Here is a 21,261-nt window from a genome sequence, read left to right as displayed (position 1 = left end):
TCAGAACTTCAAGCCCTATCTATCAAACCAAGGATAGAGTATCACTTAGGCCTAATCCATCTTTTGTTCCAAAAGTTTGTTCTAGTCTCTGTCTCCAACAATCTCTAGAGCTACCAGTTTTCTTTCCAAAATTTTCAAATGAAGGAATACACTTTGCATAAATTGGATGTTCACACAACAAATTAGAGAAACAGACCAATTGTTTGTGTCCTTTTCAGATAATAAATAAACCATCACTAAAGCTACTATTTCCAAATGGATTAGAGATTGCATAACTCAGGCTTATTCCTCTTCAAATAAGCAACTTACAACATCTATCAAAGCTCACTCTACCAGAGCTATGGCTACCCTTTCATTTCCCACTATAAATTGGATGTGGCATCTAAAGGGCTTAGCATCATTTTGGTTCACGGGTACAGGAGTGTTTTCCAGTGAGCCACCCAGGATTCAGGTGCTAGGGACGCTGTCCCATCAGTCAGAATGTAGGCTAGAGGATTTTGGGATCCATCTCGCCTAACATTCCCCCCACCCACCTTCCCCCTGCCTTGGAGATCAGAAGAGATTGAACGGTTTGAGTTCTACTGTTTTTATCTTGTTTCATCTGGCAATGTTATATAAGCAGTGCGTGCATGTGTGCATGTATGCGGACAAACTAGTTGGCATAAGCGTGCTGAGTCGGAGCCGATCCCCATCAGTCAGAATGTAGGTGAGATGGATCCCAAACATCTGAAGTTATGGTGAGTACATAACTAAAAGTTTGCCAGGTAATCCAGGATGAGAGGTAGGGAGGGCTGTGCCGTTACAGCTCTTTTAGCCTGGATCCAGGTGCAAAACATTTTCCACTTATCAGCATAAGATTTTCTAGTGCAGGGGCATCTGGCCTCACGTATAACATCTAAGACTTGTTTGCTTAGGCTGGCAGCTTGAGGAGAGGTCACGGAGTAAGTCAGACTGCCAGGTTGAGGGTCTGCAATTGGGAATGCATGACTTTTACCCACTGGAAGGATAGAGCGTCCACTTTCTAGGCCTTGCTGTGAGGTTCCCTGGTGCAGAATTTGCTGAGCTGATGATTGGAGTGGGAGGCAAAGAGGTCGACCTTCGGGGTGCCCCATTTCTGGGTTACAAGGGTGAAGGTTTTGTGGTCTAGTTGCCATTCGTGTGGGTCTAGCAGGTTTCTGCTTACGTTTTCTGCCAGAGAGTTTAGAGAGCCTGGCAGGAATTGTGCTAGCAGGTGTAGTTGCATGGATGAGGCTGTGTGCCAAAGGGCCATGGTGCCTCCAGAGAGGATAAGAGTGAGTCCCTTCCTGCTTGTTGATATACCACATCACTGTAGTGTTGTCTGTTTTGATCAGTAGGGGTCTGAAAGCTGTCAGGGTGTGCTAAACAGCTAGCATGTCTTTTTGGTTGATGTGCAGATGTATTTGATTTGGGCTCCAGTGGCCCTGAATGCATCTGCTGTCCAGGTATGCACCCTAGGCATAGTTTGATGCATCTGTGGTGATGGTCTGGGTGGCATAGGGTTTTGAGAAGGGAAGTCCCTTGTTGTGGTTGCATCCTGCTGCCCACCAAAGAAAATCTTTCCTTAGACAAGGTAGCATTGGTATGAGAGTTTCCATAAAAACATCATCCACAACATCCAGGACAGGAGGAATAGCCAAAGGTCTGTGCTGTGGTAGATCTAAGAATTCTCTGAGTCTCTTTTTTGACTGAAGATAGTCCTGGCATTCCCATTGGAAATGCTCCCTTAAAGTATGTAGGGTTCCCCAAATGGGAATTCCTCTGGTGGAGAGGCAGAAGGAATGGATTCCTCTGCATCAGAATCCTCTTAAGCAGAGAGGGGTTGCATATCTTCATATTCACATGCATCAAAGTCATCAAACTCCTGTTCAGATAAAACTACTGGGGACAAGTCTCTTTTTCTTTTGGAAGGGGTAGCCTGGCTTCCCCTAATAAGCATAATAAGGTCTTCTGCCATTTTAAGCATTTGAGACTAAGGCAAGGAAGCAGGTGTCTGAGCTTGGGTCTTCGTTTTTTTGGGTGTGGTTCGTACCCTAGGCCTTAGAAACTCGGTAGCTTTAGAAAGAACTGAAGACACGAAATATGTCGTTGGTCTGTGTTGAGTATCGGTAGTGCGAAGTACTTCCTCAGAAGCCGGTGTCTGCTCAGTGGCTCCGGACCCATCTATGGTAGAGACATCTGCAGGATCCTTAGTTGAAGAAGAGTCTCGCGGCATACTGGACTCTGAAAGGGTCTCGGTAGCGGCCTGGGAATCCACAGAAACAGGCATCAGGATCTGCGAAAGCGCCTCACTGAGGACCGAGAACTGACGACTAGCTTAACGGAAGCGTCGGCGGCAGTTTTGGACCTGTGCGGTCTGTCTCTGTCTTTATCCTTATGTTTTTTCAGAAGATCAGTAGTCAGATGGCTTACCGAAGCCATATTGGAATTTGAGGACTGAGAGCGAAAATGTCTAGCTACAATAAGGGCCCAATGACATATAGTTCTAGCATTGAACAAAGCACAAAAGCGACAGCGGGGGACTTCGTGGTTTGGGCCTAAACAGGTGATGCAGTAAGAATGTAAGTCTCAATGTGGTATTTGCTTTCCACAGGTGAGACAGTTGTTAACTTTTTCTGACATCGGTTAGAGCAAGAAAAAAGGATCCCCAAAAGGGTACTTAGCTTTAGAAGACTTCAACTTCAATTCAGAAACGAAAACTCACATAGCAGCTGACCGGCACTCATGTGAACTGCTTCTGCTTCGAGCTCCTTGGCAAGAATGACTGATGTAATGGTGTTGGTTGCCTGATTTTATACCACTGACGATTGACGTCAGTCCTGGAACAACAGCAACCGATGCAGAAATACTAAGCCTCTGGTATTCGGGCCGACTGAGGGCTGCTCCTGGCAGGATAACCCAAATGTGATGACTGCAACAGTGAAACACGAATGAAAATCTTGCCGACGAAAGCTCCACTATCCATCCTCCTCATAAGGAATCTAGGACTATAGATAGCTTTGTGAAGTGCATATACACTTCATCGACCTTCACACTTAGGTCCTTGAATTACATGGCACATTTCACTAGGTTGCAGAGGGATCTGATTAAAGAACTGGCAGACACTCCATCAGGAGCAGTCACTGAAGGAGTTCAAGACAAGTGACTTCTCAGCTTGTCACCCAAGAATCGATCTCTAACTCGTCCGTGTGGCTAATTGCACATGCTGCCGAAGGGATGATGAGAGCAGTGAGTTCAGACATAGCCATCAGAAGACATGCCTGGATGCGCTTATGTGAGTTTGTGGAGCCATTTAAGTCTTCTTTTGTCAATGCTCTGTTTGATGGAACATCCCTATTTGGTCCCAAAGTTAAAGAGACTCTAGCCAGATGTGAGAAAGATGGAAAGACTTTCTTCCTTAGGCATACGCTTTTCCACTCCCCACCAGCCTCATTCCAGGAACCAGTGGAGTGGGGGGCTATGGTTCAAAAAGTTCAAAGGGCCTTTCCGAGATTCACATGACAATGACTTCTCCCTGGGCAGAGGAGGAAGTAATAATGGAAGTCTCTGAGGAAGAGGCAGAGGTGACCTGCAGAATCAGTGTTCCAGAGATTCTTTCTCTGTGAACTCCTAACAGCATTCCTGAAAGGAGGCCTGATCGACTGGAGGCAGTCGGGGGGCAATTATCCATGCACCAAGATGTCCGGCCAAGGATAACAATGGACCTTTGGGTGCTGAGGAGTATAATCGGAGGATACAATGTCCCCTTTTTAGTGCAGTCAAATGCTGTAACCAAAATCCCAGATGTTCCACCCAGTCACAGGGGAGCAGCAGTCTTGGAAATTCAAAAACTCTCGACAAAAGAGTAATCCAAGCAGTCCGACCAGACCACATAGGATCCGGAATTTATTCAAGGTTCTTTTTAGTGCCAAAGAAGACAGGGGATTGGAGAGCAATCTTGGATCTCAGAAGGCTGAACAAATCAGTTTGGCAGACCAAATTTCAGGTAATCACAGTTCAGTCTATTCTTCCGTTTTTGGGAAAAGACGATTGGATGTAGATCTTCAGGACATATATTACCATATAAAGATGGACAAACAGCCCAGAAGGTTTCTGTGCTTCTGGTTATCTCGGGAAAACAGTCCAAGGCACTCGGTCCCATTTGGAGGCCAGTTTGCATATCAGTGTTCTAGAGATGAGGGCAGTGCTGTTAGCGTTGCAAGCATTCCATCCAAACCTTCCCTTATTTCTGGTGGCCATCACCTCAGCTAGGAGAATTTCAGAGATTCAGGATTTATCCTGTAAACTCCTTATATAATCTTTCATGAAGACAGTGTTTCTTTGAGAACTAACCCTTCCTTTTTGCCTAAAGTAGTTTCCAAAACTAATCTGAACCAGACTATCCAACTTCTTGTCTTCATCCCAAATTTTTCTAACAAAGGTGAATGTTACCTTCAGTTATGGGATGTTTGAAGACAACTCCATTTCTATTTGCACAGGACAAAAGAATTCAGAAAAATCATATCAATTGTTTGTTTCATTTTCTTCCTTGGCAAGAGGGAAACCAGTTTCCAAAGTTACTCTGGCTAAGTGGCTAAAGGACTGTATTACCTTTGTCTATAACAAGAGGGATGTACCGCTACAAAAGCCTATTAAGGTACATGCCACCAGAGCAGTAGCTGCATCTGCAGTTTGTCATTCCAGGGTTTCCTTAGACAATATTTGCTCAGTGACTACATGGGCTTCTCCACATGCCTTTATTATTGGATCTGACTTCTAGGGGAAGCGCTTGCTGTGGCTTGATGGTCCTCAGGAATATTCTTCTGTGAGACCTCCCAAGATTCAGGTAGCTGGGGATTCTGTCCCACTGTCAAGGACTATATGAAGATTGACCATATTAGATAAAGAAGTTATATCTTACCATAACGTTCCATCTGTGTTGTTGATCTTCTCATATCCTTGACATACCCGCCCTCCTTTCCCCTGTATTCTAGTTTTTATGGTGGATCACACTTCTTTTGTGATGTAGGCCCTCTTCAGTGGATTCAGATAAGGCCTCTCATCTCTGTCTTTACATATGGTGGTTGTGTCACTATTTTATGAAAACTTGATCTGACGTAATTTGGTGAGGAGCATTATGGGTAGAGCTGAGCTCGAGAGTTTTTGGAAGGCACAAGCTAGAATAATGGCTGAGTCAGTTCCAAGGTTTGGAACTGAACCCACTGTCAAGGATATGTGAAGATCGACAACACAGATGGAACATTATGGTAAGACATAACTTCTGGGTGGCAGTGAAGAGTTACCAAATATCTGGGTAACTACAGCAGTGCTAGTAAGGGAGATGGCTAGAAAGGTGCTTGATATCACATCTGGACAGAGGAAGGACGACAAGGAGACATGGTGGTGGAATGAGGAAGTACAGGAGAGTATACAGAGAAAGAGGTTGGCAAAGAAGAAGTGGGATTGTCAGAGAGATGAAGAAAGTAGACAGGAGTATAAGGAGATGAGGTGCATGGCAAAGAGAGAGGTGGCGAAGGCTAAGGATAAGGCATATGAAGAGTTGTATGAAAGGTTGGACACTAAGGAGGGGGAAAAGGACCTGTACCGATTGGCTAGACAGAGGGACCGAGTTACGAAAGATGTGCAGCAGGTAAAGGTGATAAAGGATAATAAGGGGAAACATACAAGCGAGGAGAGTGTGTTGAGGAGATGGAAAGAGTACTTTGAGGGGTTGATGAATGAAGAGAATGAGAGGGAGAGAAGGTTGGATGATGTAGGGATAGTAAATCATGAAGTACAATGGATTAGCAAGGAGGAAGTAAGGATAGCTATGAAGAGAATGAAGAATGGAAAGGCTGTTGGCCCAGATGACATACCTGTGGAAGCATGGAGGTGTTCAGGTGAAATGGCAGTGAAGTTTTTAACCAGATTGTTTAATGAAATTGTGGGAAGTGAGAGGATGCCAGAGGAATGGAGAAAAAGTGTCTTGGTACCGATTTTTAAGAATAAGGGTGATGTGCAGAGCTGTAGTAACAACAGAGGAATAAAATTGATCGGTCACAGCATGACATTATGGGAAAGAGTAGTGGAAGCAAGGTTAAGAAGGGACGTGATGATTAGTGATCAGCAGTATGGTTTCATGCCAGGAAAGAGCACTACAGATGCAATCTTTGCTCTGAGAGTGTTGTTGGAGAAGTACAGAGAATGTCAGAAGGAGTTGCATTGTGTTTTTGTAGACTTAAAGAAAGCATATGACAGGATGCCTAGAGAGGAGTTGTGGTATTGTATGAGGAAGTCAGGAGTGTCAGAAAAGTATGTAAGAGTGGTACAGGATATGTACGAGGGTAGTGTGACAGCAGTGAGGTCTGCGGTGGGAGTGACAGATGCGTTTAAGGTGGAGGTGGGGTTACATCTTATTTGCAATGGTGATGGACAGGTTGACAGACGAGATCAGACAGGAGTCCCCGTGGACTATGATGTTTGCAGATGACATTGTGATCTGTAGTGAGAGTAGGGAACAGGTGGAGGAGACCCTGTAGAGATGGAGATATGCTCTAGAGAGAAGAGGAATGAAGGTCAGCAGGACTAAGACAAATTATATGTGTGTGAATGAGAGGGAGGATAGAGGAATGGTGAGGATGCAAGGAGTAGAGGTGGCGAAGGTGGATGAGTTTAAATACTTGGGGTCAATAGTTCAGAGTAACAGTGAGTGTGGAAGAGAAGGTGAAGAAGAGAGTACAGGCAGGATGGAGTGGGTGGAGAAGAGTGTCAGGAGTGATTTGTGACAGACGAGTACCTGTAAGAGTGAAAGGGAAGGTCTACAAGAGGGTAGTGAGACCAGCTATGTTATATGAGTTGGAGACAGTGGCATTGACAAAAAGGCAGGAGTTTGAGCTGGATGTGGCATAATTAAAGATGTTAAGATTTGCACTGGGTGTGACGAGGGTGGACAGAATTAGGAATAAGTATATTAGAGGTTCAGCCCAGGTTGGAAGGTTTGGAGGCAAAGCCAGAGAGGCACGATTACGTTGGTTTGGACATGTGCTGAGGAGGGATGCAGAGTATATTGGGAAAAAGATGCTAAGGATGAAGCTACCAGGTAACAGGAAAAGAGGAAGGCCTAAGATAAGGTTTATGGATGTGGTGAGAGAGGACATGCAGGTGGTTGGTGTGACAGAGCAAGATGCAGAGGACAGGAAGAAATGAAAACAGGTGATCTGCTGTGGCGACATTTAACAGGAACAGCTAAAAGAAGATGATGAAGGATAGTTATATTCTAACTTACACCTATGATTTCAATACAATTAAAGCCATTATTAAGGAGAACCGGGCCTTCCTCACTGACAATCAGCAGTTTGCAGGGGTTTTAGGAGAACACCTTACTTTTATAAATAAAAAGATCAGAAGCATATGGAGCTATGTGGAAAAGAAAATTAAGGAACACCAGGAAGACGAGCACTAAAATCTGTGGGCCAACTAACTGCACTTTCTGTGATTACTCGATGGAGTGTGACTCATTTGAGTGCCCCTGTCTTCAAAAGATGGTGAAACTACAATGCTGAAAAAATTGTGTATAGGGTCAAGTGTAATGATTGCCCTGCATTTTATGTGGGTAAGACTATAAATAAATTGAAAAGGAGGATTTCAGGTCTTCTTTCTGACGTCAGACATAAATGCCAGAGGAACCCCTTATCCAAACACTTGTTAGAACACCCCAGACATTCTGGTTTTAAATTTGTCATTCTGGACTGTGTGGAGATGGATGAGCTTGAAGGGGACGTCAGTGGTGTTTTGGAGAAAAAAAGAATTATGCTGGCAGTTGAAATTAAATTAATTGAGAAAACCAGGACTTAACTACTGTTGCTCTATTAAGTGTGTTGAATTTACATAAGCTGCCACACAATCTGTAAAGTTTTGTAGGGAATTTGTGAAAAAATATTTTTATGTATTAAAGATACCAAACATATGAATGTGTGTATGTATATCTATCTGTGTATATATATATATATATATATATATATATATATATATATATATATATATATATATATACACACACACATATATAGATAGATAGATATATATATATATATATATATATATATATATATATATATATATATATATATGTTTAATTACGTTAACGTCAATTCTGATTTGATTAGATTTAATTCACTCTTGCATCCCACCAGAGATTTAAATGGTAGATTCAAAACACACATTTTTTTCATGCCATTGTTACCATAAAGTTTTGGTATAATTTCCCCATTTAGCATACTGTTGCTCACTCATGCACTCAACCTGCATACCTTTACACATTACAGTTTACTTCATCCACTGTTTTTTGTATTTTGTGTGATTCTTTTTCTACTGGTTTACATTGTATAAACATTTTTTGGGGGCTGTAAACATGAAAACTGTCATGACAGATGTTTTTCTTTCTCTCAACTGCAAAGCAGTGACCTTTTTTTCTGAGCTGTAAATAACTTAGTTTTTATGCACACAAATACATATGGATGGATGCTTATTAGATATTATTAGATAGATATATATTTATATCTATAGTGTTCTAATTAGATAATGTTTATGGTTAGATAGCTATGTTTGTGTTTTTTCTTGTATCTATCTAGTTAGCTCTTTTTACTTATACCTATGTATATGATTTTAGTTCTTGTCACAGACCTGATGATGGCTTTATTGCATTAGTAGCTGAAAGCGATTTTAGTTAAAAGTCAGTCTTTTTGTATGTATGTTATGCTTTTTCTTAATACCTGATTTTGGAATGTGGGTTGCAAATAGACAAGTAGTGTTTTCCTTAACTAGGATTTAGTTTGATCTAATTAGTAGTAGTGTGTGGGGGTGGCTACTTGCTGTTCTTAAATGCACTTTTACAGCCCTGTTTATATTGTTTGCCTGGAATAGGCTGGTTTAAAATTAAACAATACATATATTTCCCACACCTGCTTCTTAATGTATAAAAGCTGATATGTTTAGCATTGTAAAGTATTTCTGATTTGTGTTACTGAGGATTTCTTGATTGTGATGAATAAAGGTTGTTGCTTTGGAACACTACCTGGGTTTCATGATTTCTGGAAATTATTGTGACTGAGCTCATCAACGAAGTTTTAAGACTACTCGTTTTTCTGTTTTTTATTTTTTCCTCAACATTCGTGTTCGTGAGGTTGGAACTAGACAGATTCCTGTGCTTGTTCATTTTTATATATTTACAGGTGTTTATTGACATCACTACACTGATATGGTACATAAACAATTGTGCGGCAGATAAGCTGAGTAGGACCAGGGCAGACCCTCATAAATGGAACCAGATCTTACCCTCTGTGCAGGCTAGCAAAGGTAGCCTGTGATATAGCTTTTCAGCACAGACTCGATCTGCAGGCATCTTACTTTCTTTCAGAGCAAACTGTGTGGCAGACAAGTTGTGCAGGACAAGGACAAACCCTCACAAATGGAAACTGAATTAGAAGGTTTTCATGATTTTATCTAATTGTGGGGAACACCTCAAAATAGATCTTCTTGCCTCTGCTCACAACAATTTGTTGGCAAAATTCTGTTCCAGTAATCCATGCAAAAAGGCCTGGAAGACAGTTGCATTTTTATTTTCCTAGGACAAGAATTTTCCTCCTCGCTTTTCCCTTCCAATACTATCCAGGGTCATTCTGAAGACTTAAAAGTACTCCTCAAAGATCATTGTGGTGACTCTCTTTTGTTCTGGCCCAGGCAACAATGGTTCTCCTTCTTTTGGAAATGTCCAGAAGCAATTACCACAAGCTTCCTCACAGATTCGATCTACTCACACAAGACAAGGGATGTTTGCTACATCCCAGTCTGATACAACTACAACTGATTGCCTGGATGATTCAATTCTGATTCCTTTTAGGTACCCTGTATCTGAGTATGTGCAGCAGGCATTAAAGGAGGCTAAGAAACCTGCTACAGGGAAATCTTATGTTGGTAAATGGAAGAGATTTGCTAGTTGCTGCCACAGTAAGAACCAGATTCCTTTCAGAATTTCTGGTTTTATAATGTTTGTGTGAGCTGCTATTCTCAGGCCTATCTGTAATAAATATGAACTATTGTTGAAGTGATGTTTTAAAGTTGTTTTAATGTTGAGCTGTTATGTTTCAGTGAAATCCTTAAAAGCTGAAAAAAAAGACTGTCGCATGATAAATGACAGCATTTTGTCAATACATTTAAGAGCATTGTCATTTCTCTAAGTAGACATTTGTCTAACAACTTATTTATTTATTTTGGCAGCAATATGATTATGACAGCAGTACCATTCGGAAGAAGTTGTTCCAAGAGGCCTTACTTCTGATTACACTACCCACAATGCAGAAGACACTTGCCTTAAGCTGTAAGCCTGTAAGTGACCTAGAAAGTGATTGCTGTTGATGATGAAGAATAGGTCTGTCTAATCTGCATATTGTTACAGCTGGGGGCAGGGGAATGGAGAGAAGCAGTAGACGTGTGTAATCTGCATATTGTTACAACATGGAGAGAAAGCAATAGGCCAGCCTACTTTGCATATTGTTACAACTGTGAGGGAGGTTATGATAAAGATGCCCTGTGGGTTTTTTTTGTAACTATCTTCTTTGAATATGTAGCACTAAATGCACCTTGTCCTATTATGCCTTAGCTCCCATCATTAATCCATGAGAATATATTCCCTTTCCAGGGGGACTGCTTTATCAGCATCTTCATCTTTATGTCAGGCAGTGGGAGGAGGCTAGAGCTGGCACCTAGCTAGCTGTTATATGGTGTTCTAGGATTTATTTCTTCTTCCATACTGTTCTGTTCTTCTGGTGGGCAGCAAGTGCAGAGGAATGTGTATAGTTTGAGGTCAAATAAAGGAGCATCTTTCCACATACCTGCTAGGTCCTGTCCCGACAGCCTGAGCAGTAAGTAGATGATTAATTGAGACCTACTTCAATTAGGCCCCATGTAATCAAAAATGAATAACTTCCCTGAAGGGTGTGAGATCTCAGAGAAGGTTATATTAAGTAAGATGTGCAGGGCACAAAGCCTCGTGCATAGGCAGGATGGAGGGGCAGAGCAATCATTTGTTTATTTTTTTTTTCAAACTTTCCCTGAATTGGGATGCTGCTGAAGTGGCTTTTGATCTTATGCACTATAACCACTCAAGCACTCCATGACAAACTATATTACTTCCTGTTGTGCCCTATGTGTGCACTTATTGCTTGATTTTCCAGCAGGCTTTGCACAACCTCCTGAAATTTGCTACATTCCTCACTTTGTGATAAGTGAAAGTACATTAGCTGCTTACTTCCACCTCTCCCCATGTAACTTTCCCACTGAAAGGCCCCACATACCATACCTGCCTGGACGACATGAAAAGAGACATGGAAGAGCTCTTTGATCTTGTAGCCCAGGCAGGTATGACCCTAGCCCTGAGTAGCATTCTGCCATCACCCAGAATGATACCGCAGTACAAGGACAAAATGATTGACTTCAACAATTGGCTAAGCTTCTGGTGTCATTCTAAAGGAATCCAGTATCTGTCTGCCTGGGATGACATGGTCGACAGACCACGATGCTTTGCCAGAGATGGCCTGCACCTGTCACCCCTGGGATTCCGGATACTGGCTAAGGTTCTTGCCGCCCCTATAGCGCCTTTTTTAGGCAAGGTTCAAATGACAAATTCACCACCGTAACAGGAACAGGCAAGCAAAAACTGAGGGTGATGCTACTCAATGCTAGAAGTCTAAATCTCAAAATGCACTCACTCAAGACACTCCTTAAAATGGAGAACATCGATATCTGTGCAGTGACTTAGACCTGGTTCAAGGCTCCAGAGAGCACCCCTGCACTACCAGGCTATAACTTATACCACAGTTTTCAGCCATGTAACCTGGACTGGAACACCAAAGGCGGAGGTGTGTCCATATTCATTAAGGATATCCACACCTCCAGGCTAGTTGCTCAGCATAATGCATCCGAGGTTATCCAAGTGCAACTAATTCTGGGCAAAACTGCAATCCAAATTGTAGCTTGCTACAGATCCCCCACCATGCCCTAGGATTCCCACTCCTCTTTTCTTGATGTACTTACACGAGTGCATGGATCGTGCTATCCCAAACAGAACCAAGATGCTATCCTCCAAAAAAAGGATGTCAATCTGGTGATCCCCTGCCATAAACAAACTGTACAACAGAAGGAAGAAACTGTTGCAAAAGAGAGTAAAATCCCATGAGTGGAGGAGCTCCCTGGTCAGCCTCAGTAAGAAGCTGCGATCCCTAATAAAATCCTCCAAAGCTAGTTACGAAAACAAAATCACCACTGATTCTAAAGACAGCCACAAAGAATTCTATAGCTATGTCAAGAATCTCAATGGTAACACTCAGATCTACTCTGAGTTACAGCACAATGGCACTAAATATACATACCCAACTGATATTGCCAGCATCCTGGCAGATAGGTTCAGTGCTAACTTTATCCCCGTCTCACCTCCTAAAGGGCCCATGTCTGTATCAGAAGAATGCAAAGTTCCTGTAATCATGGCTGCACAGGTAAAAAACACACTCTCCAAACCCAAGAACACAGCAGTCATGGGACCAGACAACATCCCATGTTCTATACGAACTACAAAACAAACTGGCACCCCACCTAAGTACCATGTTCAGTCATAGCCTCACCTCAAGCTTTGTGCCCGCTGAATGGCGCACAGCGACTGTTATCCCACTCCACAAGGGGGGAGCCACCAGGAACCCCTGGAACTACCTCCCCATTAGCCTGACGAGCCTGGTCTGCAAGGCATCATTATGGGACTTATAAACAAAGACATTGGTAATCTCCAAACTCTGAATCCCACCCAGTTCGGGTTTGTAAAAGGCAGATCATGTCTCCTAAACCTGATAGACTTCTTTGAAGCAGTCACCAAAGCCATAGCGAGGGTAGAGTGGTTCATACAGCCTATCTAGATCTTGCCAAGACTTTCAACACCATCCCGCACTCTGGAATTGTAGATAAACTCACTAAACTAGGTATAAATCCCTATGTCACAAGATGGGTTGCCAACTGGCTCACTGACAGAACCCACACTGTGAAAGTAGCAGACTCCAAATCTGACTTCAGACGAGTGACAAGTGGAGTACCACAGGGTTCAGTCCTGGGTCCTCTCCTGTTGGGTACCTACTTCTCTGAAGTACAGGTTAACACAGAAGGTCTTTGGCTAACGAAGTTCACAGATGACTGCAAACTAGGAGACATAATCAAAACTCCTAATGATGTGGACATCCTACAAAAGGGCCTCACTGAGACAGATGCCTGGTGTCAAAGCAGGGTTGCCAGACGTCCCTATTTGGGCGGGACTGTCCCAAGATCAGCAGCCTGATCCCGAGTCCCGGCCAGCCTCCGCTTTGTTTGTTTTTTTTTTTTTTTGATTGTCCCGTATACCTGGCATACGGGCCAATCAAAAATTGCTAAACACGGAGCTTCTTGTGTTCCGCATTAAACACGAGAAGCTCCGTGTTTAGCGATGGATTGGCCCATATGCCGGTATATGGGCCAATCAAAAATCGCTAAACACGAAGCTACTTGTGTTGAATGCGGAACTGCAATACATTAACACGAGAAGCTCCGTGTTTAGTGCAGAGCTACTGAGTGAGCTCATTAATTAAAGACCTTTTTTTTTTTTTTTTTTTTTTTTTTATGGTCTTCACTTGCCGTGAGAGACCTTCTTCATTTTTTTTGTCCCTACCTAGGGTGCTGGAAATCTGGCAACCCTGTGTCAAAGCCATGACCTCAAGCTCAATGCCAAAAGTGCATTGTCATCCTCTTTGGTAAAAACTCTGTACCCATGAACTACAACATAGGCAGTAGTATACTTAACACCAAATGTATGATAAAGAGACCTTGGGACTCAGGTGGAAAGTAGTCTCTCCTTTGATAATCACATCGCCACAGTAGTAAGGAAATCCTTCTACGTGGCACACCTCATCACAAAAGGTTTCTCATCCAGAAAAATAGAGGTTATTGTTCCCCTCTACTCATCACTCATTAGACCCATTATAGAGTACAGTGCCCCTTTTGGTATGTACCTCACAAGACATCTACAACGACTGGAAAGGCCACAGAAATACCTCACAAAGAGGATTACTGGCCTCAAACAGATGCCCTATGCAGACCGTCTCAAAAAACTCCAGCTTTACTCCATCGCATATCGCCTACTCAGAGGTAATCTCTCCCTAACATACAAAGCTATGTCAAACCCAGAGCTGTTGGACATGCTGCACTTAAAGAAATCCCAATCCCTCCGAGCTACACACTCTAGGGACCTAAACCTTGTCACCACAATAAACAGAACATGCCTGAGGCATAGATTCCTGTCCCAGAGACTTCCCATACTCTGGAATAAACTACCTATCTATATCAAACAAAGTTCCTCATTAGCAGTCTTCAAGAAAAATCTTGATGATTGGATGGGAAATAGGAAATTCACCCCGGGGATCACTTCTGTGGCTCTGCTCGACAGTAGCACAGGAAAATAATTTTCTTGGGTGGCAAAAGCCAGGGTACCTTTTTGGCTGGGCTTGTATGTGCCCTAGGGCCAGTAGCCTAGTCCCTACCTATGAACCTATGCTTAGAAGGGGTATCTTGGGTCACATCAGTGTATTATCCCTCAACTCCCTAAACCTGGTTTAATGTGACTTTTCATTCCCACATTTATACCTCTTGGTGTATCTATGTGGCTAACCATCTATTTGAATAAACAGTCCCATATGTGTGTCAGTCTTTGTGAACAAACATTTCTTTTTTCATTGCCCTTAATTTTTAAAAGTATTTACTAAAACAATACAGTATAATACAACATGGTGTTTCATTTTATGCAGCTAATGCTGTTGTGAGACACTCTGTGTTCTGTGTTGAGGTATTGTAAATTGGACTATGAAACAGAATTAATGCTGTTTTTTGCATAGACAAGTGTATTTTTTAGCTGAGCCATTGTGCCAGCTTACAACACATGTAAAATCGTCTTAAAGGAATAATTTTACAGACATGACTCATTTTATAACTGCAGCAACAGGATACTGTACTACACATCAAAAATTACAATTAAAAGAACACTAAAACACTTATAAATCTAGTGGCATGAATTACTTGTTTTTAGGCCAGCTTCTTTGTGGAGACATGCGTGAATGGGCGTACCTTCGTTGAAGGTTGTGCCTCAGAGCCGGCCTAACTGGGAAAAGCCGAAAGACACAACAACAACAACAACTGCCCACTTCCCGTACAGCGTATTCTCTCACCAGAGACTCCACATCCTTGAGACATAATCCTTCACTGGGTCAATCCTGCAAAAGCGAGGATTTTCATACTGCAGTTTTCTGTATAAAACGTACCCCCTCACACGTGCCGGGCTGATATTAGCTAGGTGGATTTGCAATGGTGTTTGGAGGGGAATGCCTCCACCTAAGTGGCATAGTATCTTTCATTGCCTGCCCACTTCAACACCAAGTCTTATCACGACCCCAGTGTCATTATCAGGTTTAGGAGTCAGGTATTTATCCTCATCGAATCCCCACACCTTCTCCCTGCAAGAGGCAATGTCTTATCATTCCTTATCAGACCTTTCAAAATGGCTGTGCTTTGCGAAATAACTGTGTACAGGTCAAGAAACACTCTGAAATGGTGGCTTTCTGCAAATAAATGCACACAGCACAAGAAACTTTTCAAAATGGCTGTACTTTGACTGCACTTTGCAATATAACTGTACTTTGCACACAGCATACTCTTTGAAACAATTGCACAGTAATAAAGCACACACTGTGCAAACACTTTGCACACTCTGAGATACTTCGAACAACTCTAGTTATACTTTGAATGGCTTCGGTCAATGCGAAATAGTAGTTTGTGCCCAAACACAGTCTTTTACTAAAAAGTATGCAGTCGCCTTCCTCTTTAAGCTTAATTTGCCCTTTTCTTGTACTTGTTTTGCCCTTTTGCTCTCTTATCATGCTCATTATACTTTTCTTGTGCCCGTTTTACTCTAAACATGCTTGTTATGCACACCAAAGATAATTGTGAGCCCCATATGACTAGTTCTGTTAGTTTTATCAAATAGCGTGTTTTCTAACATTTCATTTAATTAATAATGCAGTTTGTGCCTTTTGTTTGCCTAATAATATGTTTTGTGCTACTCGTTTGATTACTAATATGTTTTGTGCCTTATAAATGCGCCATTTTCTTTTCTTTACCAAAGAAATCATTTGCACAGTTTTCTTTACCTTTATGTTCATTTCTGGCCCTTTTTTTCACTCAGCCTGCTTAGTTTGCCTTCACCGTCAACTCTGTATCTCATGGCTTGAAGAAGTTGCTCCTTTAATCCCAGTTCTGACACCATGTCACTCGTCTGGTCAGGATAAAACAGACGAACATTCATGGGTTCTGTTCAAGCAGCTTTATTACACACAAACATATCAGAAATGAGGCTTTGTAAGTTAAACTTATAAGCAGACTGACTACTGTACTTATACATGTTAACAGTCTGGCTGTTCTCTCAAAATGGCACTTGAAGATGAGGCAACAGGAAAGGGAACCACACTGTAGATCAGCGCATGTGTATGTACCTTTAAGAAGCATTTCCAGATGTAGCACATGCATATAAATATTGAGCACATGCAGGCAGCAGTGCTATTTTGAGAGAACAGCCAGACTGTTGACATGTATGAGTGCAGTAGTCAGTCTGTTTATAAGTTTATTTGGGAAAACCAATATCTAAAGTGACCGTAGCTAAATGTATAAGAGATTACATTTCCTTTGTTTATTCTCTAAGAAGTTTGTCCTTACCTAGATCTGCATATGCTCATTCAGCTAGATCCATGGCTACATCTTCTACTTTTTGGGCCAGAGCTTCAGTTGAAGACATTTGTATTGCAGCCATTTGATCCAGTTCCCATACTTTTATTGCTCATTACAAGTTGGATATCATATCCAGGAACAGGGCCGCCTTTGGCTCCATGGTCCTCCAGAATATCTTTCCATGAGGACCACCCAAGATTGTCATATCTGTGGACTCTGTCCCACACATTGAGGAATGAATGAAAATGACAACATCAGATATTTAAGTTATGTAAAATGACAACATCAGATATTTAAGTTATGTACTCACCATAATGTTCCATCTGTGTTGTCCATTTTCATTCTGCCTCAACTCCCCACCCTCCTTCCCACTGTCTTTATCCTTTGGGAGTGACCTAATGAGGTATATGGGGAAAAGAAGTTATGTACCTACCGTAACGTTCCATGTTAGTTGTCTTCATCTCGCCTTCCTTCTTGCTGATTGAGTTCGGAGCCGATCCTCGGCTCCGACTCGGCCATCTTCTATAGCTTGAGAGCTGTTTACTGGCTCGAGGCTACCCCTTATCCCAGAATGCCCAGTGTCAGCTTGTAATGAGAGATAAAAGTGTGAGGGTTTGCCCAAGTGGCAGCTGCACAGATTGAGTCTATGGGCAACCTAGACTGAAAAGCTACAGAGGTGGCTAATACTCTAGTGGATGACCTTTTGGTTTGGCTGGTAGCTCTTTATTTTGTAACTGATAAATAAAGGCAATAGTATCAGATAACCATCTGGATAAGGTCACCTTAGAAACTGGAAGGCCTTGTTTGTTGAAAGCATAAGAAAGAAATAACTGGTCTGACTATCTTAGTTCCTTAGTTCTATGGAGGTAAAAACGCAATTGCCTGTGCGCATCAAATTGGTGGAGCTTGTATTCTGCCTTGTTGTATGATTAGGAAATAAAACTGGGAGATCTATGGATTGATTTAAATTGTTCTCTGAGCAGACTTTAGGAATAAAGGATGGATTGGTCCTCAGAGAACCTCTGTCCTTGTGAAACACTAGGTAAGGAGGACGAACACATAGTGCTTGAAGTTCTGAGACACGTCTAGCTGAAGTGATAGCAACCAGAAAAAGTGTCTTCCAAGTAAGAAATTTTAAGGAACGTGATGCTGCCGGTTCAAAGGGAGGCAAAATTAAGGAAGCTAAAACTAAACTGAGATCCCAAGGAGGAGGAGGATCTCTAACTGGGGGTCTAAGAAGAGATGTCCCTCTCATAAAGGCCTTGCAGAGCTTATGAGACATTATGCTAGAATTAAACATACCGATATGAAAATTAGAAATGGCAGCTAGCTGGATTCTAATGGTAGCGGAAGCCGCACCAGACTGAAAGAGTTGTGGTAGAAATTCAAGAATTTCATGGACTGGGGCTGAGAAAGGATCCAAATTTCTAGATTCTGCCCAGTAAGAAAACCATTTCCATTTACTAGCATATGTTTTCCTCGTAGCAGACTTATGTGAGGAAACAATAATATCACGGACTGCTGGGGAGATATTGGATAGCCTGGCTAAGGTTGGAAGTGGAGTAATCAAGCTGTGAGCTGGAGAGTTTGAAGGGATTGGTTCAACCTGCCTGATTGATGAATCAGAAGATCTGGAACTGGGTCCACAATCCACGGTTGATCCAGAAGGTGGAGGTGCAGGAACGGGAACCATATCTGTCGAGGCCAATATGGGGCAATGAAGATCATTTTGCAACCCAACGATTTTGCTTTCTGTATGTGTCTTGGAATTAGGGGAAAAGGGGGAAAGCGTAAAGGAGTCCCTGAGGCCACTCGTGGACTAGAGCATCTCTGGGTATATGACCTGGAAGAGGAAGTAGGGAGAAGTAGCTGTTGCATTTGTTGTTGAGAGGAGTGGCAAATAGGTTGCAGCAAGGCTGTCCCCATTTGCGGAAGATAAGATCCGCAACTTCCTGATTCAGAGACCACTCATGAGGCATGAGGATAGCTCTGCTGAGCCTGTTCGCTATGGCATTGGATTTCCCAGGGATGTGCGTTGCTATCAGAAAACATTGGGAGGAAATCGCCCACTGCCACAGTCTGAGTGCTTCTCGACACAAGGGGTAAGACCTGGTCCCGCCCTGTTTGCTGATATACCACACCACTGACATGTTGTCCGTTTGGATTGCAATGGTCCCGGAAGGAAGAGAGTCTTGAAGGGCTTGCAACGCTAGGAGTACCACTCTCATTTCTAGGACATTGATATGCAGATGGTACTCGTGAGGTTGCCAAGTGCCTTGGACTGTGATGCCTAAATAATGCCCCCCCCACACCCTATCAGGGAGGCGTCTGTGGTCACTGTGGCTACCGGGGGGGGTTGTATGAAAGTTCTGCCCTGAATTACTAGTGGGGAGACCATCCACCAAGAAAGGTGCCTTTTGCATGTTTCTGTGATCAGGATCATGTGAGACATGGGTAGTTCCTGGAAAGACCACTGCGTGAAAAGAAGTCACTGAAGGATTCTCGTGTGGAAACGCGCTAATGGGACAAGAAGAATGACAGCTGCCATGGAGCCTAGAGCTTGAAGGACATATCTGACTTGAATCCTTTTGCTCTGCATTAGAATTAACACTTGTTGACGAATAGTGGAAACTCTTTCCTGTGGTAATCTTGCAAACATTTATTTTGTGTTTAATTCTGCTCCTATGTATGTGATAGACTGGCTGGGCAAAAAGGCAGATTTTTCGAAATTTACTGTAATGCCTAGTTGAGTGCATGATGTGATTGTATAATCCCATGCCTCTAAGAGTTGATGCCTGGTGGTAGCAGTCAGGAGCCAGTTGTCTAGATAGGGAAACACCTGGAATCCTTGACGCCTCAGGTGAGCCGTGACTACTGCCATTCACTTGGTGAACACCCTGGGAGCTGAGGTGAGACCAAAGGGCAGAGCTCTGAACTGGTAATGACTGGCCCCTACCTGGAAGCGAAGAAATCTCCTAGAGCATCTGTCCATCTTGATATGGTAGTACAAGTCCTGAAGATCTATCGAGCACATCCAATTGTCCTGACCCAGAAAAGGGAAAATGGACTGCAGTGTCACCATCCGGAACTTTTTTTTTTGTACAGATTTGTCCAATCTGCTGAGATCCAGTATTGGTCTCCAGTCCCCTGTCATTTTTGGTACTAAAAAGAATCTTGTGTAAGTTCCAGATCCTAGTTGGTCTGCGGGGACTTCTTGAATGGCTCTTTTTTCTAGCAGTCTTGAAACTTGTGACTGCTTGATCCCTTAGATTGGGTGGAACATCTGGAATGGGCTTTTTTGATTCTATGGGAGATTGATGGAAGGGGATTTTGTAACCTCAGGATATAATGGATAGTACCCATCTGTCTCTTGTTATATTTTGCAGGCTTTTGGGTACAGAGAAAGTCTTCCCCCAACTATCTCCAGAGGTGAGCAGTCGGGCAACCCTTCAGGGATGCTGGAAGGGCTTGGCAGAGAACGTTTCTCTGTCACCCTGGTTTTGCGGTCCCCCTCTGCCATGAGGGAGGTATCTGTTATTATTGTTTCCCCCTCTGCCCCTGTGGGAAAAATCACCACGCGTGTCAGGCAAGGGTCCCTGAGATTTTCGGAACCACATCTTTCTGCTCTTCTGATCTTTGGGATAAGGTCTGGAAGGAGTGGAAAAACAGACTCCCATGGCAGAGAGAGTCTTGCCTTCCTGCTCACACCTGGTCAACGTGTCTTTCACCTAAGACCCAAAGAGAAAGGAGCCGTCAATGGAGTATTGGTGAAGGATGCTCGAAAGGGTTCCGCAAACTGACACAGCCACATCCAAGCATGTCTCCTGAGAGCCACACCTGCCCCTGCAGCTCTGCTCTCTCCATCGGCTGCATAGGAAATCAGCCTCATGGAGGAGTTGACTATGGAATTAAGAGTCACAAGCTGAGAAGGCACTTTGGCTCGTGCTCCCTCAGCTGTAGGATCTTGAAGGGTATCTCCAAGCTCTTTCAGGAGATCCCTTTGAAGATGTGTAAAATGGCATAGATAGTTCAGGGACCTCATTGAGAAGGTCGCTGAATCAAACATTCGCTTTCCATATCTGTCCATTGTCCGAGACTCTTTGTTTGGAGGATGAACAGATGAAGACGTTTCTACTAACTCTTTCTTGGTGGCTGCTGCTACCACCATGGCATCAACGGGCACACCTTTGGAGAGGAATTGTTTGTCTTGGGGGGCTGCAATAAATTTGTTTGGTCTCCTCGGAGTAGGTTCCACAGAATCTGGAGCTGACCAAGCCTTTCAAGTCACTACAGACATGAGTGGATCGAAAGGAGGAGATACCCAGGATGTGGAAGGTCGGGAACCAAACGTGTCCAGGTATACAGACTCATCCTCGGTAGGGGCTAGGGAAGTCCAGTCCCTCCTCTGTCTAAGCATTTCAAGGA

At 43.0% G+C, this 21,261-nt stretch overlaps 1 protein-coding gene across 1 annotated transcript in view; it reads left to right on the top strand.

Annotated features, from left to right (window-relative positions):
• The window catches only part of NIBAN1 (niban apoptosis regulator 1), a 2,689,070-nt gene that overhangs the window by 2,542,216 nt on the left and 125,593 nt on the right, over positions 1-21,261 (top strand). The window contains exon 12 of the mRNA XM_044085307.1: positions 10,273-10,380. Within this exon, the coding sequence (XP_043941242.1) occupies positions 10,273-10,380 (108 nt within the window). The remainder of the gene's footprint in view (positions 1-10,272; positions 10,381-21,261) is intronic.

This window comes from Protopterus annectens, chromosome 10.part0 (assembly GCF_019279795.1).
Source record: "Protopterus annectens isolate FY-2018-M chromosome 10.part0, PAN1.0, whole genome shotgun sequence".
Taxonomy (NCBI): Eukaryota; Metazoa; Chordata; order Ceratodontiformes; family Protopteridae; genus Protopterus; species Protopterus annectens.
This window is presented reverse-complemented; position numbering and strand designations above follow the sequence as displayed.